The sequence below is a fragment of the Microtus oregoni genome, unplaced genomic scaffold (assembly GCF_018167655.1).
Source record: "Microtus oregoni isolate MIOR12 unplaced genomic scaffold, Mior012 000005F_ref0000423, whole genome shotgun sequence".
Classification (NCBI taxonomy): domain Eukaryota; kingdom Metazoa; phylum Chordata; class Mammalia; order Rodentia; family Cricetidae; genus Microtus; species Microtus oregoni.
Window position 1 is genome coordinate 20,235,458 of NW_024543064.1, and position 27,557 is coordinate 20,263,014.

The window sequence follows — 27,557 nt, forward strand, 5'->3', positions numbered from 1 at the left end:
AAAAAAAACAAACCAAAAAAAAAGATTTATTTATTATGTATACAACATTCTCCCTCCATGTATGCCCACATGCCAGAGGAGGGTGCCAGATCTCATTACAGATGGTTGTGAGCCACCATGTGGTTGCTGGGAATTGAACTCAGGACCTCTGGAAGAACATCCAGTGCTCTTAACCTCTGAGCCATCTCTCCAGCCCTGACATAGATCCTTTTAACAGCAAATTTGTGTTTACTTAAATTAGATTTGAAGCTCTGCTTAGTGGTACATACTTATAGCATTTGAGAGGCTGAGACAGGAGGATTGCCATGACTTAGAGGCACATCTAAACTGTATTGTGAGTTCAAGACAAGCCTGGGCCACATAGTGAGACCCTTTTCAAAAGGAAAAAGGGAGAGAGGGAAGGGGGAACAGGGAAAAGCCAAAATTTAGGTGTGATGAGTCAAGCCTGTAATCCCAGCTCTCAGGAAGCTGAGGCAAGACGGTTTCCATGAGTTCAAGGCCAGCCTGAGCTATAGAGTGAGTCTTAAAACCAAACAACAAAAAAAGGTGTGTGTGTGGGGGAATAGAAATGGTATCGTTGTGGTAGATACTGATTTACTGTGGATTAGGCATTGGACTCAAGGGGATCATTAGAGTCAACAATTAATATGTTAGTAGCTACTGTTTAAGTACGTAGTGTACTAGTCGGCATAAAAAGTACTCTGCATGTGATATCTTTTTTTTTCTTTTTCTTCAAGACGGAGTTTCTCTGAGTAACCCTAGTTGTTCTGGAACTCACTCTGCAGACCAGGCTGGCCTTGAACTCAGAGATTTGTCTTCCTCTGCCTCCTGAGTGCGGAGATGAAAGGCTTGTGTCACTACTACCCAGAAGATACATATGATATCTTAATTTATGACAATCCTGCGAAATAATTACAAATATTCCTAGCCTATGGGTTAGGAAACAGACTGAGAAAGGTTAAAAAATTGCACAGCGGATTGCGTGTGTGTTGTGTGTGTGCACCCTGAAGCTGTGGATTCTTTTCTTGTAATATGTTCCTCTTCCCTGCTAGAGTGTTAGCTCGTTTGAGGTAGGAAACATGGCTATTCATTCTATTTTTCTACTAATTACTGCAGTTGGAAACATGATAGGTTCGTTCATTCAGCAAGCATTCTTTGAGCGCTGCTGTTGATTGGCGAGGGAGCAGAGAGCGAGGTGCTGCCGGTGCTGTGTGGATGCTTGCGTGCATCCATGTGTGTGCATATAAATAATATCAAGTAGTAGCAGGCGCGTGGAGGAAAGAAAGAGCAGAGAAGGGAGAAGGGATGGGTGGTAAGCTGGTGAGGACGGCCTCTGAGGAGACGATGTTGGCATGAGCAGATAACCAGATTGGAGAGAGCGCTGTGAGCAGTGGAGGAAGGTCGTGTGTGCTGAGGGCAAACCCAAGGACTTTGATGTGACAAAGACTAGCAAGGAGGCAGGTGTGGCTGGGTTAAAGAGAGGGAGCAAAGTAGGAAAAGAAGTCAGAGAGGTAGGCAGGGATCGGGCCACATAGAATCTTGAAGCGTCCTGAATGTAGGTGAAAGTCACGGCCAACACACCCAAGCACTCTCTGAGAATGGATGCCCAAAAGCACATACCCACTCGCACATGGCAACCTGAGAGTGGCTGTTCCTCTTTTTCTGAACTGTTCAACCACAGATTTGAGTTTGGGGTTGTGGAGCACATCAGCCTAAAACAGGGCAGCCTGCATGGCCGCCCAGCACATGCTGGGTGTGGGGGGAGAACCCTAACTCCACCTCCTCTGAAGGGTCAAGACAGATGTTTCTGAGGCAAAGGTAGGAAAAAACCCAAAGAGCTTTACAGTCAACTCTCGAAGAACAGCATTTCTTTCCTTATGTGGCTGATTTCTTTTATTTATTTGTCTTAAGATAATGTCTATGTAGACCAGGCTGGCCTGGAACTCACAGACACTCCCCAGTGCTGGGACTAAAGTCATGCACCACTACACTCAGCCTGAACTTTACTTATTTGTATTTTTGTTTGTTTATTATCTATTTATTTATTTATGCATGCCTAAACTTTTTAAAGAAAATTATTAAAATTGGGGCTGGAAAGATGCCTCATTGGTTAAGAGCATTTGTTGTTCTTATAGAAGACCTGGGTCCAGTTCCCAGCACCCACAGCCACCAAGCACACAGATGGTACACAGTTATACATGTAGGCAGACTAATCATATAGTTAAATATTAAAAAGAGAAATTGTAAAAAAAAAAACAAAACTATTGTTATTATTAGAGGCAGCCTGTCACTTTGTAGCTCCTGCTATCCTCCTGGATGTCTTCCAGTGTCAGCTTCCTGAGCACGAGAATCATAGATAGAGGCACTGACCTCAACTCTGACATGCTTTTTTGTTTTGTTTTGTTTCGTTTTTTTCAAGACAATTTCTTTTTGTAGCCCTGGCTGTCCTGGTACCTGCTCTCTGGAACAGGCTGGCCTTGAACTAAGAGATTGACCTGCCTCTGCCTCCTGAGTGCTAGGATTAAAGGCACAGGCCATCACTGCCTGACTGCCTGACTCTTTTTTTTTGAGGCAGGGTATGTAACTCTGGCTGGCCTGGAACTCAGAGATCTGTTCCCGAGTGGTGGGAATAAAGGGGTGTGCCACCATGCCAGGCTCTGTTTTGTTTACTGAAAAACTAAGAAACCTTTGAGTATTTAAATGTTTGTGAACTAAGTTTGGCTTTTCCCTTGGCTTCTTACCACTTTTGTAAGTGGTTTCCTCACTCATGGTCTTATTTATTTCATAGGGTTTGAGGACTGACTGAGATAACCGTGTAAAGTACTAAACCAGTGTCTCCTACAAAGTGGGCATCTATAATCCTCACCCTTGGAGTCAGGAGTTCAAGGCCAACCTCAGCCTGGCTACATGAAACCCTGTCTCAAGATGACAAACAGTACCTGCTCCCCACCTAGTGAATACTAATGTTTGTTATCATTTGGCTCCTTTTCCTTAAACATAACAAGCAATTTTCCCTCACTATCTACTTGTAGTCTGTATTCCTTAACTAAGCCAAGCTTTTTGACCTTGTCACTAGAGCAATGCTACTTCTGTGGGATGAAGGATATGCATTATACATTTCTCTGTAGACAGTGCCTGGCTCAGCAGTGGGTGTGTTGGCATTCAGTAGGTACTTAATTGATTTTTATCATTGCTAAGTACATTTTTCTTGGTCTTGAGTTTGATATTAATAGCAATCCTTAGTTGAGTGTTTTTATGTGCCAGTCAGTATTCTAAAGTTAGCCTCTGTTATCTCATCCCCCATCAGCCACATGAAGCTTCTCTTGGTGCCCCTGCTTCTTAGGGGAGGAAGCAGGAACAGAAGACTGTAGTCATTTCCTCTAGACCACTCAGCTAGGAAGTGGCGGAACCAAGGATCAAACATTGACAGTCTTGCTGAACATAGTGGTCCATACCTGCAATTCTGTCACTTGAGGGGCAGAGTCCAGAGGATCACCACATTGAGTTGCAAGGCCAGCCTGGGCTACAGAGCTAGTTCCAGGCTATGCAGGACTACATATCAAGAGCCTGTCTTAAAAACAAAGAGGAAGTCTTAACAACATGTCATTCCTTTATGAAATAGAATATTATACCTGTAACTGTCAGTACTAATTTTTAGTTTAGTTTAGATGTTTACTTTTTTCCCATTTATTTATTTATTTATAATTTCATTTTACATTCCAACCATAGTTCTCCACTCACCCCTCAGAGATTTACTGTTTAGTTTAGTGACTAGATCTTTGGTTGGTTGGTTTGTGTGGGGGAGCGGTGATACAAGGTCTTGTGTAGCCTAGGCTAGCCTTTAACCTCTGCTTTTCTTGTCTCTGCCTCTCAAGTGCTAGAATTGTAGGTGCGCCACCACTCGTGACAAGCTGTTTTTGTAAAAGGTAAATCGCAGCTTTCAAGGAGCTGAGGCCGGAGGATCAGGAGTTTGTAGCTCGCCTGAGAATAAATAACTTGTTCTATTTTTAAAGACCCTGTCTCTATAAGGAGGGTTGAGGGTGTAGCTCAGTCCTAATAAATGTGTGTGTATATGGTGTGTGTGTGTTAGTGTGATAGGTAGTTTTTACTGCCTCTGTGACGTCAGAGGATAAGTCTCATTTTGTGCAGAGAGCCCTGAGTTGGCTTCACTGTCATAACCAGTACAAAAGCCTTTTCATAGGTTTTGAGTTGGTGGATTTCTTTTGTTTTATTTTCTATTTATTTATTTTTAAAAATGAAACAGGATTTCACTATGTATCTTGGGTGGTCTGGATAGAGTTCTGCCTGCCTCTGCCTCTTGAGTGCTGGGATTAAACACATGTGACATCACACCTGGCCTTGTTTTATGTTGTAGTATAAGTAATGTTTTTTTTCATTGAATATGTTTATTTATGAGTGTTCACCTGTGTGTATGACTCATAGGTTAGAAGAGGGGAGTCAGGGTCCCCTGGAATCGGAGTTACAGATAGTTATAAGCTTACATGTGTGCTAGGAATTTAATCCAGGTCCTCTGCAAGAGCAACAGATGTGCCCTGCAGTGATGGCTTACACTTTTTATCCCAGCACTTGGGAGGCAGAGGCAGGTGGATCTCTGTGAGTTTGAGGCCAGCATGGTCTACAGAATAAGTTCCAGGACAGGCCCCAAAAGCTATAGAGAAACCCTGTTTTGAAAAACAAAAACAAAAAAAACAAACCCAAAACAAATGCCCTTAACTTAACTGAGTCATCTCTCCATCTTATGAATTTTTTTTTTATTTTTTGGTTGTGAGCCTAGTCTTTAACAGCTGAATATTTTTTAGTATATTGATTTAGAACATTAGATTGTCTCAAATAAGAAGAATTTTGTCCCATCTGTGATGGGAAGTTGCTTTCAATATGATTAAATAGATTTGGATTGTGGTTCATGGGGACATTTAGATTCTGCTGATATCTGCTAAAAAATACATCAGGAGTATTCAAATTAGAATAATTCTTGGTGTTGATGTTAGCGATAATATACAGTAAATTGATTTACTTCGTATTTCTTTTTTTGTTTCTTTTTTTAAAATTAGTTATTATTCGTATCATTGTTTTGTCTGAATGTATATTTTGTGTGAGGATGTTAGACCCCGGAGTTGCAGACAGGTCTGAGCTGCCATGTGGGTCCTGGGAGTTGAACCCGGGTCTTCTGGAAGAGCAGTCAGTGCTCTTAACCTCTGAGCCATCTCTCCAGCCCTTGTTTCTTAAAGAATTTTTGCCAGGGCACACTTTTAAAAATGAGAAGTCAGAGATAGGAGAGGTTAAGGTTTAGTGGTTTCTTTTTCCCTAAAAACTGTATAGATATCTGAGATTGACCTTTAACTGATCCTTCTGCTTTGTGTCCCAAGTGTTGTGATGACAGACTTGTGTTACCATGCTAGACCTGGGCGTTGTTATAAAATTATAAAATGTTTACACAAAACAGAAGGGTTTGCCTTTACATTTGGCATAAACATAGTTTTTAGTATTAGGTAACATTTCATAGGAGGTACTAATTGTCTTTATCTAAAGTATTTTTTATTTATTTATTTTACGTGTATGAGCATTTGTCTGTATGTGTGCGTGCTATGTGCACGCCTGGTGCCTAAAGAGACCAAGAAGGGCAGGGTACTGAGTGCCTATAACTGGAGTTACAGACAGCTGTGAGTTGCCATGTAGGTGCTGAGAACTGAGCCTGGGTCCTCTGAAGAGCAGCAAATGCTATATCCTACTGAGCCATCAATCCAACCCTTATCCATAGTATTTTAACAAAGGCTGGGCGTGTAGCTCAGTGGTAGAGCACATGCCCAGCCAGTGAGACCCTTGGCTCACTCCCGGCCAGTCTACACATGCAAAATCATATTATAAATGTTATAAATGTCTACCTACTTCATGTTCTGGGGACTGAGCTCAAGGCTATACAAGTTCATGGCAGGTAAGCATCCGACCACTAAACCGCATTCCTAGAAGTAACATGTCACAGAGGGGTAAAGAGCTAGCTTATTTCAGCGTCTCTGTTTGGTCTCCAGAACCCAGATGTGCTACTTCAAGTGCCAGGGAGACCGAGGCAGATGGAGCCTTTGAGGTCAAAGGCCAGCCAAGGTTTGTGGCCCCTGAGGAATGACAACCCAAGGTTGTCCTCTGACCCACACACTCCCACACCATTCTGCTCACCCCACCTCCCCCCAAAACAAAACTTTCATTTGCTAGAGTTCTTAGAAAAGGAGTGCTCATGTCTCGAGAGTTAGCTCAAGGGTTAAGAGCACTTGCTGCCCTTCTAGAGGACGTGGGCTCAATTCCCACAGCTCACATGGTGGCTGACCCTGGACTTCAGTTCCAGGAGACTGATGCCCTCTTCTGGCATCCTCAGGCACCAAGCACACAAGTGATGTGCAGACATACCTGCAGGTGAAATACCCATTTACATAAAAAAATTTTTTAAAGTTTTCAAAGAAAAGGATTGTTCATGTTAACCAAATGGACAAAGGATTCTTTTAGATTGAACTCATTTTGATTAAAAATACTTTGAAAATGTATCATTTTGGCTGGGCGATGGTGGCGCACGCCTTTAATCCCAGCACTCGGGAGGCAGAGGCAGGCGGATCTCTGTGAGTTCGAGACCAGCCTGGTCTACAAGAGCTAGTTCCAGGACAGGCTCCAAAGCCACAGAGAAACCCTGTCTCGAAAAACCAAAAAAAAAAAAAAAGTATCATTTTGATATTTTAGGCACACTCAAATGAAAATAAATGTATGTGTAAACATTCCTGTTTTGTGCTTTAAGTTTTGGGAGGGCTGCAGCTCTTGGGTGTCAACTGTGTGGACCAGTGGTCACTAGTCACAGTTCCTCATGCTGTGCTCAGAGGGCAGTCTGCAAGAACAACTCTGCCTGGTCTGGGAAGTGGAAGACCTTGTCACCATCATGGTTTGGATTTTAGGACATCTGATGCGTCTGGATGGAAACTTGTAGGAAGGTATCTTAGTGTTCAGAAATACAGAGCCAACGAAGGCTTACATTCATTCTGGTGCTTAGTAAGCAAGTGACTCCCAAGTTCCCAGCCCTGCTAGGATTAAGGGTGTGTAGCACCTCTGTCCGGCATTGGCTCGCTTTCTAAACAGAAAATCTCACTCCGTAGTCCAGATTGGCCTTGAAGTTCAGCTCCTCCCCACCCTCTGAGTGCTGGCTCACAGCCGTGCTCAGCTGCTCCACTTTTTGTTTAGTTTTATTTAATTATTTGTTTTTCTGAGACAGAGTCTTGATTGTGTGACCCTGGCTGGCCTGAACTCACTCTGTAGACCAGGCTCACCTTGAACACACAGAGGTCCGCCTGCCTCTGCCTCCTGAGATTAAGCTTGTGCCAATATGCCCAGCTTGTACCTTGCATTTGTCAAGACTGAGAAAGTCACAGGGCTGGGTGGTTTCACACACCTTTAATCCCCGCACTTGGAAGGCTGAGGCAGGTGGGTCTCGGAGTTCAAGGCTAACCTGGTCTACAGAGTGAGTTCTAGGACAGCCAAGGTTACACAGAGAAACTCTGTCTCGAATAAGCAAAGCACAGGTAGACCATCTCTGAGCCACATATTTGGGTTGCAGACAAACCCTATGGTTACCCACTGTCCTTCTGGGACTAAAGCTGTTCCACTGTTGCTGACTTTGGTGATCATTTAGTCGTCAGTAGTAGCAATGTCTAATGGGAGGGTTGAGGGTGTGACTCAGCTGGCACAGTACTTGCCCCATAAGCGCAGATCCTCAGGTTTAATCTCTGGCAACACGAAAACTTGGGCATGGTGGCCCATGCCCGTGAGGACCCCAGCACTCCACGTGGAGACAGGAAGATCAGAAGTTCAAGGTTGTCCTCAGTTATGTATGGAAGCCAGTCTTGGCTAAGTAGAGCAAACTACAAGATTTAATGAGAAAAAGTGAAACTCTACACACATAGTAAGTATTTAATAAAAATTAGTTAAATCTGGATATAACCTGAAGTGGTGAGAAAGGGGCCCAGCAGAACAAAGCACCATGCCAAGTTCTGCACGTCTGGTTAATGGCCACGTCTCCTTAGTCCTGAGTCCTTAATTCACATCTTCCACCTTAATGTGAATGCCATAAAGTTGAAGGGAAGTGACCGACTCAGCCAGTATCCTTGTACCCACCAAGGGCCTCGTACTCTGCTGGTCTCCAGTGAGTACAGAGGCATAGTCCCGGAAATGGGAGGGCACTGGGGAGGGGAGCAGGTTAGAGCAAGGACACCAGCCTATCTGCAGTTAGGTTAGGGCACTGTCAGATAAGCAGGGTAGGACAAAGTGGAACCCTAGAAAATCCAGACCAACCCTGTGTGACTGCATTCTATTTCCTTTAGGAGTCAGCTCTTTGAGAGCCACACTGTGTGACTCAAAGCATACAGCCATCGGAACCAGCCCTGCATTTGAATTCTGGTTACGGCATGCTGTTTATAACCCATTGGGGGCTTGCCATTTAATTAAAATCTCATCATAATTGCACAAGGTCCTCCATAACCTGGCTTCCCACTACCTCTTTGGTGAACACTTTTATCTCTTGCTCACTCAGCTCTGGCCATACCATACCACTGGCTCTTGTTTTGAGGACTTTGCCCTAGTTACTCTCTTTGCCTGGAATACCTCCTCTCCAGAGGCGTCTTGCTTCCTCTTGCATTTTTTTTAGATCTGTGGTCATTGTCTGCTTATCCGGCCAGCAGGTGTGAGTGACTTCCCCTTGCCTACTCCTTCCCCTTCACTTGAATTTATTTGTTTTGGTAGGAATCTCCCCTCCTGATGTGTGTTTTTTTATCCACCCTTGAGAACTTAAACTTCCTGAAGTAAGTGCCGTCTGGGGTATAGGACAGTGTGGAGCAGGTGCTGTCCTCTGGATGAACAAGTCAGTGGTAGTCTACTTTTGAGCGTTTGTTGGCGGAGGGTGCTCGTTCCTTCCCAGCCGCCTGGACCTGAAATAATCACTCAGAAACCATATTATTTGCAATACTGTTAGGTCAATAGCTTAAGCATTATTTCTGGATAATTCTTATATTTTAAATTCACCCATTTCTATTAATCTGCGTGAGTTCCGTCCCAGGCATCTGTGATCAATCAATTGTAAACACCAGCTGGTGTGGTGGTGCATGCCTTTAATCCTGGCATTTAGGAGGCAGAGGCAGGTGAATCTCGAGTTCAAGGCAGCCTGGTCTACAGAGTGAATTCCAGGATAGCCAGAGCTACCAGAGAAACCCTGTCTTGAAAAACCAACCAAACAAAATTAGTTGTAAACACTACTTCACGTGAACCAACAAGAGTAGTCAGTTAATAAGTTCTGTTCTTTAGATAGCATGAGTCAGCATGTGCAAGGTCCTGGGTTCCCAAGGAGACAGACAGACACACACACACACTACACATACACACACAACATGCAGCTATCCTCCAACTTAGTAAATCTTCCCCGACCTTCCGTGACAACCAAAGAAAGAAAATAGAAAGCAAGGCAAGAAGAAATCAAGGGCTCTGTCTCTTGCAGAGACTAGTGAGGGACAGAACAGTAAGGTTTCTGCAGACCAGTACTGACACAGGCCCTCTTGCTAGGCCTGGGCCAGGCCAGGAGATTGGATGTGGAGGATTAAAACATGAGCATTCCCAGGCTACCAGATACCTAGAAAAAGGAAGGGGCTGAGCAAAACTGTGTATTTGACTGTGATGCCATCTAGGAAAGAATGCCCTCCATTGGAGTCTATGTGCCTGGGATTGAATAATTTACTGTGTCACTTACTGTGTGTGCACAGATAAGATATGTGTATTGCCTGCCTTGTATATCTATTTCACACCATTGCTATAGAAGTTAGAGGGTGTGTACACAACTTGATCAAGTATTGACACTAGAAGAACTTAATAAGTGTTCACCTGCTGCTAAAATAAACGTTCATTGTCAAGAAAGACACATTTTCTGTTTTTTCTTAAAAGCTAGTTTATATTGTTAGATACATTTTCATTGTTGTTGTTTTTGAGCCAGAATCTGATGTATTCCAGACTGTGTTTGAACTTCCTACATACCCTTGGGTACCTCTGAACTTAAAGTCATGCACCACTCTTGGCTTGTTTTTTTTTTTTTTTTTTAAATGCAGTGCTGAGGATTGAACCCAGGACTTCATACAAGCTAGACAAGCTCCCTACCAAGTAAACTGCATCCCCAGCCCCATGGATTAAAATTGCTTGTTGCAGGATGCTGTAGTGACTCACACTTGGAATGTCAAGAAAAATGTGATTTTTGAAAAAAAAAAAAAGAATCAGGAGTCCTCCCACCAGAGCATGTATTCTCTCCCTCATGATCCCTTTGGATCACTGCAAATCATTTTTCTTTATTTATGGTTGGAAATCCAACTAGACAAAATCATCAGGAGTCTGACTCATAGGCTGTTAAGGCAGGAAGATAGGAAGCTTGCGGCCAGCCTAAGCTGAAGGTTGAGACTGTCTCAAAAAAAACAAGTCAGAAGACGTTGCAGATTGCTGTAGCTCTGAGGCTCTTTCAGAGGTAGTGAGTGTTTCCTTCTCTTTCTTGTGCTACTGGGATGGAACCCCGGGCTTTGGTACATGCACTTCCAATCCACTGCTTTCCCAGTTCTAAGGGGGTTGAACATTTAGTGTCATGGGACATTGAGAAGAATTGATCAGTTCTTTGGAGACAACAAACCAAACCACCTCTGCTTAGCGTCATACGCAGGAGGAGAAGGTTGCTCCTGGGAAGCACTCTGGAGGATCGTGTCTGTCAGGATTCTGGTATTAGCCTGGTTCCTGTTAGTTGCATGCATGTGGGCTATGGAGCGACGAGTGCCCTGAGAAGTAGGATGCTCATGATGAATGTGTTTATTTTTTAAAATAAATTTCCTCCCTTCTTTCTAGCTGCTCAGATAAAGAATTTGATGAGCCAACTTGGAACTAAGCAAGACTCAAGCAAGCTCCAGGAAAATTTGTGAGTAGCTTCCCAACAAGCCTGAGTTTTGTGCTGGCCTTTGAGGACATAGTGTCTGCCCACTTCAGGTCTGTGAGGTCGGAACAGGAGGCAGTGGGTCAGGTGGTAATAGCTGAATCTGGGAGAGGGGACCAAAGTTTATTAATGGATCCAGATTTCTCCTGCCTTGAACTGCATCTTTTCTTCCCTTGGTCAGGTTCGCAGAGTTATTTAGGGAGTTAGAGAAGGAACTCTTCCACTCTTCAGTTGTTTCAAGGAGCCATATCGTGTCCCTGTGTTGATGACCCTCTGTTGACACAAGACTCCTGACGATTTAGTCTAGGTGATTTCCAGCTCTAAATGAAAAAAGTTCATTCTCAGTGATGGCGAGAAACCGTGCAAGAGAAAAGAAATGGTCTGGTGGGGGAACTGAATGTTTTTAAAAATCGCATTTTTCTTGACTTTATGTTTGCTTCTAGTCTTGGGGCTGGAGAGATGGCTCTGTGATTAAGAGCACTGGTTGCTCTTCCAGAGGACACGGTTCAATTCCCAGCACTGACATTGTGGCTCACAACTGTCTATAGCTTCATTTCCACAGGATCCAGCTCTGTTTTCTGGCCTCTGTGGGCACTGCTTGCGTGTAGTGCAGAGGTATACATGCAGGCAAGTCACCCATTTACATAAAATAATAAAGTAAAACTTCATTCTTTAGGGCCAACAGGATGGTTCAGCAGGTAAAGAAAAGAGCTTGCCGTCAAGCCGCGGATCTGAGTTTGATTGTTACTTACATAGTGGAAGGAGAACTCTTTAACTCTGGAAAGTTGTTTTCTAATGTCAGCGTGTCCCACATGCATCTTGGCACACCTGTACCCACATGCACATGTGCGCGCGCGCGCGCGCGCACACACACACACACACACAACAAATAAAATGTCATTTTTTTTAAAGTTCTAGTATTCTTGTATATGTGTGTGTGTGCATGTGTGTGTGTGTATATATATGTATATATGTGCATGTGGGTACAGGTATATATACACACAGATGCATACATGCCCCTCGCACTCCCCCCAAGACAAGATCTCAGACTAGTCTCAAACTCAACAGAGATCTGCCTCCCTTTGCCTCCTTAGTGCTGGGATTAAAGGAGCGCAGCACCAGATTCTTTAAAGTCTGCTGAGCAGCCTTGTTTGTTTCCTCTCAGTGTTGTCAAGTGAGGGAGTGAGTGACTGCTATCACAGGATGCTATTCTAGGGAGAGGTGACATGTCTGCATACGCTGGCGTTTCTGGGACAGTCTGGCTTCTGATGGACTCCTGTTGTCTCTCTTGTTTTCTTATCCTAGTTGTCTGCAGTGAAAAAGATGATGTGCTGGCCTAGTCAGTAAGGCTGCTACAGCAGTAGATCATAGACAAAGTAGTTCATAAACAAGCAAAATTTGTTTCTCACATAGTTCTCCAGGCTGAGGGGTTGAAGATCAAGACTCTGGCAGATATGGTGTCTAATGAGGGCCCTCTTTTTCACAGATAACATTTAGTGTTTGTTATCCTTTTGAAATGGTCTCACTATACCCCCAGCTGTCCTGTGTAGATCAGGAACTTACTGTGTAGGTCAGGCTAGTGTCCTGGAGATATATACCTGCCTCTGCCACCTGAGTGCTGGGATTAAATGAGTATGCCCTGTGCTAGGCAACTGATGCTTTCTCATTATGTCCTCACTTGGTGGAAGCGGTAAGGCCGGCAGTTCTCTGGTGCCTCGTAGGAGGCATAGGAGGCATTAATCCGTTCACGAAAGGCCCATACAAGCTCATCCCTTTCTAGTCCTATCTCCTAATAACATCACTTGGGGGCTAGGATTTCAACATGAGTTTAGACTATAGCATGTGGCTTCTCTGTCACCTCATAAAACCTTCATAGGGAAGAACTTTTTATTTATCTATTTTTTATTTCCATAGTATCACTTTTACATTTCATGTTCTTCCCTCTTGAATTTCTTTTTGCTTCCTTCCATCCACCCATCCCACTATGCAGAGGCTGGCCTCAAACTGTTGGACTCAAATGTTCCTCCTATACCAGCCTCAGAGGAGCGGGGACTAGTGGTGAAGGCCACTGTGCCCAGCACCCAGCTTCTCTCTGGGTGGATTTTGGTTGTTACTTTTTATGGTGCTAGAGATTGAGCCCAGTATCTTACACAAGAGGCAAGTGCTCTAAATGGCATAGGGCTATGTTTTGGAGGGACGAGCTAGAAAGTCAGGCATAACAAGGTAGGGAATCTAAGGATAAATCTGCAAAAGAATCAGCTTTTAAGCAAGAGCTTGGAAATAGATCTTTGGAATTTTTTTTCTAGGTACATGTTTCATCTAACCGGTAGCCCTAGTCCGTGGACTGTGTAGGTACTGACAATGCAGAGCTCCTGGGAAATCAGTGGGGATTTTAAGTGAGCTCAGTGTGTTAAAGCCGTTAGGTTTGGGTGTAGGTAGTGATTACTCCTATGTTTGTATCAGAATACTCTCACACTTTTCTTCCCAAACGCTGAGATTCCTTATCTGTGCTTCCTCCAGGTATCATTGAAGCAGGTATCATTAAGCATCTTTCTGCTCAGTGGAACTGCTTCAGTAATGGGGAAGGCCTTGAAGTGGGTTTGTGAGCACAGGCATTGAAGCACCTGTTTGAATGGCCCTTCGCTCCTTGCACTGGGAGCCCCCGAGCGTAAAGGAATAGTAGTAGACAGAGCTCTGAGGAAGCCATGGCGCCCTGACTCCTGTCTTTTCTCTCTCAGGCAACAGCTGCAGCACTCCACAAATCAGCTCGCCAAGGAGACAAATGAGTTGCTGAAGGAATTAGGGTCCTTGCCCCTACCCTTGTCTGCGTCAGAGCAGGTTGGTATTTTCTGTTTTGTTTGTTGATAGAAAAGGACTTTGCTCTGATAGAGTAGTAGTGTGTGGAACAAAAGCTAGAAGGGCTTTTGTTTTGAACCGTGATTTCCTTACCACATGCCATAGTTTCTTTTCTGTTGTCGTGATAAAATACTACAACAAAAAGCAGCCTAGAGGAGGCTTTTTTTTTTTTTTAAGTTCACTATTCCAGCTTACAGTCTATTATTATGGGAAAATCAAGGTAGCCTGAAGCAACTAGCCGCATCTCATCCACGGTCAGAGGAGAGAGAAATGAGTGCATGCGTGCTTGTTCTTTTCTGCATGCTGCGCTCAGCTCCGTTTCACCGCTATTACACAGTTCATGATCTCCTGCCTAGGGAATGGTGCTGCCTACAGTGGCTGGATCCTCCTGCACTAATTGATTTAATTAATTAAGGCAGTCTCCCCTAGACATGCTGACAGCCAACCCAGTGCAAACAATCCCTCATTGAGACTCTTTCCAAGTAATTATAGGTTGTGTAACAATGACCATCAAAGTTACTACACTACCTGTACACAGAGGCAGCATGACTCTTGTGGCAATAATGTATGTATGAGGTGTAGCAGGGTGCCTGGCATTCAGCATGTCCTTAGTGTGTGCAAAAGGAGTCTAAAGGCCTAGTGCAGGCGGAGTATTATAAGTACTCCAGAAAAGTATAAATAGAAAGTTAGGTCTGCTACCAAAAACTTCAGCTAATGTGTTCCAAAGACAAAGCCAAAGACAAATATATTTTTGGATTATGAATGCTGTTACTCCCTTCCATTAGCCTGAATCATTAAGAATACAAAATAGCGCTGCAAACATGCTCTCCTCAGTGAAATACAATTCTGTTTCTCTCGTGTTGTGCTGACTTCTCTTTGTCTTTTCCATATCTACTCTGGCTCGGCCCCATCACTCATCTTTTCCCCAGTGCCCTATATGCTAACCCATACACCCGCTTTCTATCAGTGGCCGGCTCCTGGTTTGGGTTTGTTTGTTTGTTTTGTTTTGTTTTTTGTTTTTGAGCTCCCTTCTTCCAAGTCAGTATTTCACTATGTAGCCCGTTTGCTCTAGAATTTGTGGCAATCCTTCATCTCTGCCTTCCTATTGCTGGCTTCTAAGAGCACCTGGCTTTTTTGTTTTCTCTGTTCCTCTCACTCACCCTGTCTCTTCTGAAATCTGCTCTTCCATCATACTCTTTAGTTCTGTCCCCCAGCTCTAATGGTGCCCAAGATGATTTCAGCCTTCTTCACTGTTTCATCCTTGAAGCTGGCACACTCCAAAGTTCTGCTGTTGACTCTGATTTCTTCACCCCATTCGTTCTTCCTCAGGAGCCTCACTTACAGACTTCAGTACTGCCTTTTGTAATTGTGGCACCCAGATAGTTCCCCAAATTTAGTTCCAAAGCCTTCAGGCATTTGATTGTATTGCCAGCTGTTGTTGACAATACCTCTTTTGTTGTCTCCAACTTATTTGTGGTACTGGGAATGGAATCCAGAGCCTTGCGAATACTAGATACCTGATCAACCACTGAGCTATATCTCCAACCCTTGGCATCTCCTCTTGAATATACTTCCTCCCTGTAAAGTGTGGTGATAGTGGTCTTCTGAATTCCTCATTCAAACCTAGGAGATGAGTTGATTGGCTCTACCTGTCATCATAGAAATAGTTTACATGCAAGGACTGGGTGCATATAGCTCAGTGGTAGAGCACTTAGCTGGCATGTGCACGGTCTTTGGTTCTATCCGTAGCACAGGAAGAAAAAAAAATGTACCTTTTGATCTAATCCCTAAGGGAAAAAAATTCTGAAGGGGAAAAAGATGTGTCTGTTTTAGAATCAAGTATAAATTACCATTATAATGGGACTTACTTTAGCTTTATTTATAGTGATTTAAAACTGGCAACAGTGAAACGAATGTTTACATAAAATGTACTAAAAACAAGTTCATAAAATGTATGTAATAATTATAATTATAAAGAGTATAGTAAAGCAGAAGGTATTTATGATATATCTTAAAAATAGTGTTTTGGCACTGAGGGTAACTTAGTGCTAGGGTGGTTGCTTGGTATGTATAAGGCCCTGTGTTTGACCCAGTGAGTTTTTATTTATTTGTTTGTTTATTGGTCTCTCTGTGTAGTCCTGGTGTCCTGGGAAACTCATTGTATAGACCAGGCTGGCCTTGAACTCACAGAGATCCTCTTGCCTTTTCCTCCTGAGTGCTGGGATCAAAGGCATGTATTATCATCCCTGGCTTCAGTAATTTTAGGTGGTAAGGTTGGGGGTGATATTCCGTCCCTTCTTACAGCAGTCTTCTCATCTTTGCCTCCTGAGTACTGGGATTACAGCCCACAGAATTTTGGGGATGGGGTGGGACACTTGTTTGTTTGTTTGTTTGTTTGAGACAAAGTCTCACTATGTAACTCTAGTTGACCTGGAACTCACTTTGTAGACCAGACTGGCCTTGCACTCACAGAGATTCACCTGCCTCTGCCTCCCAAGTGCTGGGGTTAAAGGCGTGGGCAACTGTGCTGGTTATACTGTTTTTAATGCAAAGATTAAAATCCCAGAAAGAAGAAAAAATCCTCACCTAAACTTGCTTTCAAGTGTTGCCACCGCTTTCTCAGGTCTGAAATCTGAGTCATTCTTGATTTTACCCCTCTTCCTCCATCTCTAGATACTAAGTCATAATGTTTCTTAAATTCCTCTTTGTGATCCAATTACTGCCATTATATCCTCCTACCCATTAAACCTAGATTGTTGCAGTAAGTTTTTTTACTTCCTATTCCAGCTGCCATCACAGTCTAATTTCTCCAAGTTAATAGGTTGTGTTCCCTGCTCAGTTGCCATTGCTCTGTTCCTTAGAGGTGACTTCTGAATGTACTTGGTTGACATTTGGAACTGGCTAGTTAGTCTTTCCTGCTTTTCCAGTCTTAGCCTCTCTTATTTATACAGCTTTGGATCCTACCAAACTACCTTTTTTTTTTTTTAAGTTTTGCTATTTTCTACCATTATGATGTGGGAAAATAAGCTATTTTAAAAATACAATATTTAAGTCAGGCTCGCGGGTGCACACCTTTAACCCCAGCACCATGTCACTGCCATAACTTTCTGTGTCCTTGTACCGTGGGGGAAGACTGGGACGCTGTTCCCTGTCCAGGTCTGGCCCAGCGCAGGCCTCTTTATTTGTACATTTTGAGAGATATGAGTACGCTTAGTGAAGGTCGCCTGAGGGTAAATGAGGTAGTTTTTAAGTTCTTGAAAAAAATTTTTTTAAATATTTATTTATTTATTATGTATACAATATTCTGTCTGCATGTATGTCTGCAGGCCAGAGGAGGGCACCAGACCTCATTACAGATAGTTGTGAGCCACCATGTGGTTGCCGGTAATTGAACTCAGGACCTTTGAAAGAGCAGGCAATGCTCTTAACCACTGAGCCATCTCTCCAGCCCCAAGTTCTTGAAAAATTTGAAACTCAAAAAGAAAAGCTGTAAAAGAAAATAGCGATGGTTTCCAGGAAAGCTTGTAACTCAGTATAAAGGAGTAGAGTTTCACAAAAAATAGTCCCTTTAGTCCAGTCTGAGCGCAAAGGCCTTTACTTTGCATTTAGATTCTCCAGGCAACAAGTATTCCAAACTGCAGTTCCTTTTGGGTTATGAGATCAACGACACCTTGTTCTCAGGTTCATCAGTGTGCTTTGACCCAGTCCATAGGGTTAACCCGGGATTTGGGTTAGGAAGGAGCAAGTTTACTAACTTAAGGAAGAGCCTATTTTGTAATAATTTTTATACTTTGAAATCTCTTAGCTGTATAATTGCGCTTTTAATGGGTATTAAAACCAAGTGATTCCAAGCTTGTTTGAAATTTAAAGTTCTTGCTTGATTTCTTCAGCGCCAGCAGAGACTTCAAAAGGAGCGTCTCATGAATGACTTCTCGTCGGCCTTGAACAATTTCCAGGCCGTGCAGAGAAGGGTGTCTGAGAAGGAGAAAGAAAGTATCGCCAGAGCAAGAGCTGGATCTCGTCTTTCTGTGAGTTCATTCCCAAGAGAAGGCCGTTGCAAGCCCAGAGTCTCCCCCAGGTGTTCTTCCTTTCCAACCACTGGCCCTGTTCACTCTGTACCAAATGAGAGTCACCAGCAGAATGCTTTGTCCTTGGGTCTGCACTGAGGCAGACTTGCATGCATCCATTTCCCACTCAAGACCCGACAGATTTTCAGAGTCCTGTGTCATCTTATAGATGCTGTTAGAGTGGAGGGATGTCACTCTTTGGTCCTATAGCTAAGGCTCCCCGTGTTTTGTGTCTCTGGCATGGTTTTGGATAACAGCAGCAATAATGCCCTCTGCTTTCTAGGCAGAAGACAGGCAAAGAGAAGAGCAGCTCGTCTCATTTGACAGGTAAAGAGTCATTCATTCAGCCTGCTGGGTAGTTACTGCCAGTCCACACCTTTTACCTATTATTATTATCATTTTTTTATGTTTATGGAGCTATCGCTTACATGTAATTTTATGCACCTTGTGAATGCCTGGTAACTATAGAGGCCAGAAGAGAGCTTCGGATCCCTTGGAACTGGAGTTTCAGATGGTTGTGAGCTACCATGTAGGTGTTGAGTCAAGCCTGGTCCTCAACACATGCAACCAGTGCTCTTGACAGTTGAGCCATCTCTCTCCAGCCTCTTTGTGACTGTTTTCACTTTTTAAAAAATCAGAGCTGCGCATAGTGGTGCACAACTCCTTTAATCCCAGCACTTGGGAGGCAGAGGCAGGCGGATCTCTGTGAGTTTGAGGCCAGCCTGGTCTACAGGGTGAGTTCCAAGACAGCTAGGACTACACAGTGAGACCCTGTCTCAAAATAAAATAAAATTAAATTAAAAAGTTAAAAAGGTCAGGGAGGGGCCAGAGAGATGGCTCAGCAGTTAAGAGCACTGGCTGCTCTTCTAGAGGTCCAGAGTTCAATTCCCAGCAACCACGTGGTAGCTCACAACTACCTCTAATGAGATCTGGTGCCCTCTTCTGGCCTACAGGCAGGATACTGTATAAATAAATAAATAAACAAATCTTTAAAAAAAAAAAAAGGCCAGGGAGTTGAGCCAGGCAGAGTAATGCATTCCTATAACCCCAGCACTTTAGGGATGAGGCAGGAGGATCAAGAGAGTTGGAGGATAGCCTACACTACAGCGCTTGACACTCAGGGGAGTAAATGAGTAAATAGAGTTAGAGAGACCACTCAGTGGTTAAGAACAGAGGACAAGGGTTTAGTTCCCAGTACTCATATAGAGGCTGGCAACTGTCTGTAGTCCAGTTCCAGGGGATCCAGTGCTATCTTCTAGCTACCAGCATGTACACACATGGTATACATACATACATGCAGACAAAAAAAGTAAAGTAAAAAACAGCTGGATATTGGAGCTGCAGAGATAGCTGAGCAGTTAAGAGCACTGGCTGTCTTCCAGAACACTGGGGTTCAATTCCTAGAACCTACACCGTGGCTCACAACTCTTTGCAACCATCAGTGCCAGGAGAACTCTTGCCCTCTCCTGGCCTCCTTGGGCATGGTACCTGAAGTAAGCTTTAGGCTAGCCAGGGCTATATAGTGATCTGTCTCCAAAAATAGGGAAAAGGATTACATAGGAACTCACTATGCAGACCATATCCGTTAATTTGGAACTGAAGTGGCTTGTCATATATGTATTAATCTCTCCCACTACACTGTGGGTGAAGAACAGGCTTTATATATTATATAGGTGAAGTATGATTTATCCATATTGTTGAAATAATGCACAAGGGCTAGAAAGATGGCTCAGTGGGCAAATGCACATGTTGCCAAGGCTGGCAGCCTGGATGTCACATGGTAGAAGGAAAGAACTGAGTCCTAGAGATTGTCCCCTGACCTCCACTGGCTTGTACATGCATGTGCGGGCACAAATTAAAACAAATGTACTGGGCATGGTGGCACATGCCCCTGGGGAGACCAAGACAGGCAGGTCTCTGGGTTCAAGACTATGGTCTACATATTGAGTCTATGTAATCCTCCCGATTTTTGGGGACAGGTTACTGTGTAGCCCTGACTGGCCTGAAGCTTGCTTTGCAAACCAGGCTGGCCCTTAAATCAAGGAGATCCTCCTGTCTCTACTTCCTGAGTTCTGGAATTAAAGGCATGTACCACCACACCCAGCCATACATGTGATGATTTTTTAAAATTTATTTTTATTTTATGTGCCTTGGTGTTTTGTCTGTATGTATTGTGTATGAGAATGTTGGATCTCTTGGAAGTGTAGTTACCTTTACAGACATTTGTGAGCTGCCATGTGAGTGCTGGGAATTGAACCTATGTCCTCTGGAAGAGCAGCCAGTGCTCTTAACCACTGAGTCATCTCTCCAGACCATAATGATACTTTTTAAAGAGTCAGAAGCTATATAATATTGAATTTTCCAAGTAATTTTTAATAAGTAGCATACTTTTCTTCTAAGTACTTGAAAAAATCAAGTTGCAAACATTTCCATTAGCCTTTAGTTTGGTTTTCTGTGAAGTAGTCTGTCCTAAAAGAGTCTCAAGGAACTTCCTGCCAGATGTGCTCCTCACAGGTGAGTTGCTGAAACCCTGTTTGATGGCGGAGTCTACTGTCCTCCACTTTTCCTCCATTCATTTACTGCCCCTGGACTCAGCTTGTGTTCTGGGTGTGCCCTGGAGAGCTAGGTCAGTCCACCTCGAGTTTAAACCCCTGGATACTTCCCTCGTCTAGTAAGTCCTAGCAAGACTGCAAAAAATGCCCCTAAGTGAGAAAGGCAAGGAGGCCTGTCCTCCATAATTCTGTGGCAATTTTATTTTCTTTTGTATCGCATCCTTGTCTCTGGAGAGGAAATATGGCCCTCAGAGATTTTGCATTGCTAGCAGAAGAGTTGGCTCCTGGGTAATGTCTGTCTAGGTCCTGCTGTCAGCAGAGATGTAGTTATGTCTCCTCGTACCTTAGAGAGAAGGAACCAACTGGAGTACTTGTCTCTCTGTAGCCATGAGGAGTGGAACCAGATGCAGAGCCAGGAGGATGAGGCAGCTATCACTGAACAAGACCTGGAACTTATTAAAGAGAGGGAGACGGCGATTCGGCAGCTGGAGGTAAGTGGCTTTTGTTTGGCTTGGGCATCTGCAGATGTTTGGAGATTTTTTGCTGGATTAGTATGAAAAGGGCTGGATTGAGTCTTTGTGTACTTTATATTATCAAAATTGAACTACTGCTGTGTGCTGCTGGCCTGGGCTCTCAGGAGCACTCAATGCTTCCTCAAACTTCACTTCATGCATGGTCTCCAGGAAAGACACATGCATAGAAAACAGCAAGGCAGACAATACTGTGTTACTTCCTGGAACTTTCCCCGTCTCTGCAGCAGTCTTTCAGTTAACCAGGGTTCTGTGGGACACTCCTTCCCGTGGTCTGAACGGCCCAACAGAAAGGCGGGCCAAAGCTCTTGCTCTGTTTTTTTACATTATGAAGTCCAATTCTGAGGCTGAAGAGATGGCTCAGTGGCTATGAACACTGATCGTTTTTCCAGAGGACCCAAATTCAATTCCCAGCACCTACATGGCAGCTTACAACTGTTTGTAACTCCAGTTCCAGTGTACCTGACACCCTCATACAGACATGCATGCAGGCAAAACACCAGTGCGGGGAAGGAAGGAGGGAGGGAGGGAGGGAGGGAGGAAGGGAGAGAGGAAAGAAAGAAAGAAAGAAAGAAAGAAAGAATTCCAGTTCCAAGTATAGCTCTTGTCACTTCAGTGGGTCACAGTTGGAGCCATTTTTGATGTGGTGTTGAGGAGAGTTCTGTAGATTGTTCTTGGCTCCTTGAACTCCATCATGAACAAGGCAACATATAAAAACATTTTTCTTAAATGCTGTTAAAGGTATGCTCCTAAGGAGTGGTGTTGTTGGAATGTGTAGGAAGGATTAGGAGATGTGGTTTAAACTTTTAAATTTTTAAAATTTAGTTTACCTTTTATGTTTATGAGTGCTCTTAGGGATCAGAAGAAGAGGTCAGATCCCCAGGATTAGAGTTCTGGGTGGTTGTGAGCTGCCATGTGTGTGCTGGGAACTGAACCTGGGTCCTCTGCAGGAGCAACAAGTGTTCTTTATTGCTGATCCTTCTCTCCAGGCCCTAAAAGAAAGCATTTAATTGGCGCTTGCTTACAGTGTCAAATGGTGAGTTGATAAGCATCATGGCGGGAGCATGGTGATAGGCAGGGAGGCATGGAGTTGTGACAGTAGCTGAGCGCTTTTATCTGATCCACGAGTTGAAGGCAAGGAGAGAGCGGGCCTGGTGTGGACTTTTGAAACTTCAAAGGTCATCCCCCAGTGAAACACCTTCTAATCCTTCCCAGATAGTCCACCAGCTGGGGCAGTGCTTATTCAAACCACCGCAGTTAGCATACCCTTAACAGGCTAATCCATTGCTCTTCTGCCTGACGTGTGGCAGGCCATGGCGTATTACCTGTGAATAAGCAAAAACCTGACTGTGGAGAATCTTATTTCCAGCACAGCCAGGGAAAGTGTGCAGTGTAGACCACCAAGCTGACTTGCCATTAGACTCTCAGTCAGAACAGCAGGCCTGCAAAGCCTGTCATCCTGTCACCCTAGCAGCTGTTCGCCACCATCTAAATGACATCCTGTAGTTCCTCACATAGACCCAGCGTCAGCCCTGGGGGAAACCAGCTCCTGGACTGTTTGTCTTCCACTTGTTCCCAGGCAGCAGTCCTATAGAAGCCATTGGAGTTCTCTAGTCAAAAGTCCTAGTGGTCATGACATTGGCGTGCTCCATGTAGAGCTGTCACACTGAGATTGTGTCCACTTCAGCACTCCAGTTTAGGTTTGATCCAGTGTAGGATCTTACTAGTTCTCAGGTAACGTGTGCAATAATATTGCTTGACGGGTGGGTCTCATGCCATCTGTTCTACAGTATTAAGCAGCAATAGAGTTTTCTGTTAGTGGGAAAGCTGTAAACACATTGATACGTTAATCTTTAGGGAAGAAAAGAAATCTTCTAGCATGTTGCTTAATGTGAGTTAATTTTTCTTATCTTCCTTAGGCTGACATTTTGGACGTCAATCAGATATTTAAAGATTTAGCCATGATGATCCATGACCAAGGTGACCTGATTGGTACGTACTAATTAATCCCTCTAACCTTGGGTGAGTACAAAGGTCAATAAGGTGGGTCACCTATGGACTTAAATTTAGTAATCTCTCTCTTTTTTAAGGTTACTGAATTCATTTTCTTATAGAGTTAACTGTATAGGTCAAAGATCTGTCAGCACCCCAGCTTTTAGCTCCAAACTCTTGCAGGATTGTGGGGTTAGCAACTTTTGAGGCAGAGTTTCTCTGTAACTTTGGAGCCTGTCCTGGAACTCACTTTGTAGAGCAGGCTGGCCTCAAACTCACAAAGATCTGCCTGCCTCTGCCTCCCGAGTGATGGGATTAAAGGTGTGTACCACCACTGCCCAGCAGGGTTAGTAATTTTTAAAAACTTTTTTTTTTGGGGGGTTTTCGAGACAGGTTAAACCCTGTATAGGTGAATCGCATTCTTAGTAACCTCTTGCTATTAAATATTTTAGTATTTATGAAGAATGGGGATGTTCTCTTATCAAGTTACCTGTAACCTCAGCACTCAGGTGGAGGGTCAGGACTTCAAGGCCAGCGCCAGCTGCGTGGCATATTGCTGAGACTGTTGAGGCCAGCTTAGGCTACATGAGAGCCTATCTCAGAAAATTAAATGAAAAGAAGTAAATTTTAATTTCATGATTGGGTGGTAGTAGTGAAATTAAGATCTTGGCATCAAATCTGTTCCGAGGGGCTGGAAAGATAGTGCAGTAGCTAAGAACAGTAGCTGCTCTTCCAGAGGACTCAGGTTTGTGCCCAGCACCTACACAGCAGCTCACGCTCATCTGCAAGTTCAGTTCTAAGGGGTTCAGGCCCTCTTCCAGGCTCCAGACATGCACACAGCACACAGGCATACATGCAGATAAAACACCTGCATACATTTTAAAAAAAGAAGGGCATTGTTTTGTTTGCAGTATTGAAATTTCTGAATGTGCTGAAATGTGCACTGTATTTTTTACAGATAGCATAGAAGCCAATGTGGAAAGCTCAGAGGTGCATGTGGAAAGAGCCACTGATCAGCTGCAAAGAGCTGCTTATTATCAGGTAAAAGTCAACACCCAAGAAAGCCCCTCTGTACTGTAGACTCAGTGAACAACTAGGCTGTGTTGACACACTGCAGGCAGTTGCAGCCCTTTGCCTGGGTTTAAGCTGGAGGCAGGCAGTCATAATTTGTAGCCCCAGTCCCATTTTTAGTATTTATCTTTGTACCAACACTATCAAAGCTTGAATAACTTATACAGAAGTTGTGTGAATGCAAAATTAGTCTCATGAGTTAGCTTGATGCCTAAATCTAGCATGATGCTAATCTTACATCGTAAACATCTGGGCTGTTGTTGGGGGAGTAAGAGCTACAGGGAAAGTGGAGCTTCAGAGACACCTTACGCTGACTGCTGGCTCCGAACATGGACGGCTTAGAATCAACTGTGGCAGCTCCTTGTAAACAGGCTTAACCATGAAGGGGATTCTTCTGTCTTTAGGACTTCATGAATCATTTTGGGTTTTTTGTTTGCTTGCTTGTTTTATGAGTTAGGGTCTCACTGTGTAGTCCTGACTGGCCTGGAACTTGCAGAGATCCTCCTGCTTCAGCTTCCCAAGTGCTGGGGTTAAAGTCATGTGACACTGCACCCTGCTCTTTCTTGGAGTCTGCAACTCAGGTTTTAGTTATAGAAAAGGAAGTCCTTATTCTCTCTCATCTGGTGTTACATGGCTCTTTAAAAGTAGTTTGCATTTTAGTCATTTCTGTATTCCTGGGCTATTCTGGGGCAGCTGCATTTTATCTGTTAATATGCTTGAGGAAGTTGTGTTTTGTAATAATATTTCCTTGAAAAGCGATAACTTTAGTTTACAGCAGTAATTGAGTAATCACTTCTACTCAGTGTTGTGTTATGTGGGAATTAAGAGAGGTTAGTGAGGTTATAGCAGAAAAGGAGAGTTTGTGCTAAATGTTAAATGAGAAAAGCTTCAAATGTACAGTATGATCCAGTTATAACAAACATATAACAAACCAACAGTGTGCATGGATGAGCGACCAGAAGGAACACAAGCCTTTAACCCAGCATCAAGAGGCAAAGGCAGTAGATCTCTGTAGATTAAGCTAACATAGCCTGTAGAGACAGCTCCAGCCAGCCAAGCCTACATAATAAGACCCTATCTCAAAAACAAATAAAACACCAGAGAACAGAAAGAAATAGAATCATGTTAACAGTCTTATCTAAAGAAAAAAATCTTTTTTTCTACTGCCTGTATGTTTTATAGTGAACATCCTATTTGTGCTAGGTGTAAAATAGTTACTATAATACTCAGGGCCTAGGAAGAAGGCTCAGTGGTCCTGACTTTCAAATCCTCAGACCCTTGTAATTCCAGCCATGGACGGTAGAGGGGGATCTAGGAGCAAGCTAGCCAGTGTGAGACAAGGCAGATCAGCAATGACACCGAGAACAGAGGTGTAGCTCCTCTGCGAAATTGTGTATGCTAACAATTTAACTTGTACTTATTGTTGAGAACTGATGGCTTGGGGTTTGGAAGATGTTTGCATATTTTTGCATGGTAAGAGTTAATTATAGGCTGGGGATGTGGCTCGGTAGTAGAGCACATACATACCTAGTGTGTACAAGGACCTGGGTTCAGTCCTAGCAGGGAAATAGGAAAATGTTATTATGAATTCAAGGAGGCAGATTATGATGCACTCTTGGAATCTTAGGTATAAAAATTTTTACTTGTTTCATGAGTGTCTTTAAATATTTCTTTCCTCAGAAAAAATCTCGCAAGAAGATGTGTATCCTCGCGCTTGTCCTGTCAGTAATTCTTACAGTCTTGGGAGTGGTTATCTGGTTTGCTTCTAAGTGAGGTGTGCTTGCCTCAGAGCCTTCTCCTGCTGAGTTGTTTTCAAGAGCAAGTGCTCGAGGGAATCTTGCCAGAACAAACTGACCACAGAAGAGAGCGTGAACCAGAGTGTCCTGTGATAATTTAGCTAGAAACTAACTACTAACTAGTCCTTGGAATTAGTGACCCATGGAGACAGTATTTATCAATTTATGCATACATCCTATTGATTTCTCAGATAAGGAATTAACTATGTGTAGTTTCCTTTCTCTTGTATTTTGATTGCCCTGTATCCCAAGTGTTTATTGACAGTTCCATTGTGGATGTTCTTTTTGACAGGTGACACTACAGTCTTATAATATTGGTTTTTTTTTTTTGTACATATACAAACTTTACCTTTTTATGAGCATCTTGAGATAAATTTTTTTCTGGAGCCAGCCTATTGAGATCTGAGAAACTGTACAATATGCCAGCAATTTTTATTTAACATTTTGATTTGAGTTTCTGGGGGGATCTGATCTCTGTTTTGCAAGATTTTGGCACTATGTGTAACTGGGGAATAAGAACCCTGCACCTGTGACTGCAGATGAAATGGAAAGAGCCTGTCTGTCAGAGTGGGCCCATTGTCAGGGCGCGGATGAAAGTCTGGGTTTAAGTTAAATTGACTTCATTGTCTGCTGGTGTCATTTACAGAGTCCATTCCCGCACACTAAGTCACCCACTCCAGTTGTAAAAAGATTCGTTTCATTAACACTGTTATAAGCAGTCGGGCCCTCTTCCGCCTGTTTGCACAGAAAGGGAGAATTAGGCACAGCATGATTTTGGCAGCCGATGGGAATTGTTTGGAATGACTCTGTCCTGTCGTTCACTTGTGGCTTACATTCCGGTTAGTGATAAATGCTGCTGTCAGAGGCTGACCCAAGCCTGGTAAGGGTTACCTGGCTTTGATGGCAAGATTTTAAAATTCAGACTGAAGTGGGGTTTAAAACTTAGGTCTGTGAACCTACTGATAAAGCAAAGAAAAGGTTCATTTTTGTAAATAATACTGGTTTAGTTATGTTAGACTTAGCCTAATTTATGAACAAGAGAACAAACTCTGCATAGTTTTAGACAAAAACAGTTTTAATAAAAGGTTGCTGTCTTGTAATATAAATGTTGTCCACTGCCCTTTTTCACAGGCCTAGAACAGTAGAGAGAGTGTAATTGGTTTAGGTGTTCAGATAAATGTGAATCGAGGCCGAAAACGTCAGCTCATCCTTCAGTGCATTGGAGGACTTGGCTACTGTTGGTATATTTATGTTCATTTCTTCTATTCCTCTTAATGTTACTTAATCTTGTTCTACACTAATGTGATTGGTAGGGAAATAAGGGCCCAAATGCGTAAGTTTCTTTGCACTTTTGCACCATCCCGCCTACTTCATACAAATAAACATTTAAAAGCTTTTGTAGTTATTTTTTGAGTTAACGTCCTAATGATGTAGGTAACGTGCTGCCATGAGAACGCAGCCCAGCATGGAGACTGGAGAACAGGTAAGGATTGGCTCGGCAGTGGAACAGGCATTGCTGCCTTTCTTTGAAAACCAGGACAGAGAGCAAACTATGGTTTGCACATACTTCTAATTCAAGAACGTGAGGGGACAAGACAGGAAAGTTGTGAGTTCAAGGCCAGGCTGGGGTACCTAGAAGGTTTGAGATCAGGCTCTGTGTTTAAGAAAGAGAGGGAGAGGAAGAGAAGACTGCT

The 27,557-nt window shown here is 43.4% G+C and overlaps 1 protein-coding gene across 1 annotated transcript in view; it reads left to right on the top strand.

Moving 5' to 3' along the window:
- Positions 1-27,258, top strand: part of Stx12 (syntaxin 12) — a 29,525-nt gene extending 2,267 nt beyond the window's left edge. The window contains exons 2-9 of the mRNA XM_041652303.1: positions 10,915-10,984; positions 13,738-13,837; positions 17,746-17,883; positions 18,206-18,249; positions 20,860-20,965; positions 22,924-22,996; positions 23,955-24,037; positions 25,748-27,258. Of these exons, the coding sequence (XP_041508237.1) occupies positions 10,915-10,984; positions 13,738-13,837; positions 17,746-17,883; positions 18,206-18,249; positions 20,860-20,965; positions 22,924-22,996; positions 23,955-24,037; positions 25,748-25,840 (707 nt within the window). The 3' untranslated portion in view covers positions 25,841-27,258. The remainder of the gene's footprint in view (positions 1-10,914; positions 10,985-13,737; positions 13,838-17,745; positions 17,884-18,205; positions 18,250-20,859; positions 20,966-22,923; positions 22,997-23,954; positions 24,038-25,747) is intronic.
- The last annotated feature ends 299 nt before the right edge of the window (positions 27,259-27,557 follow it).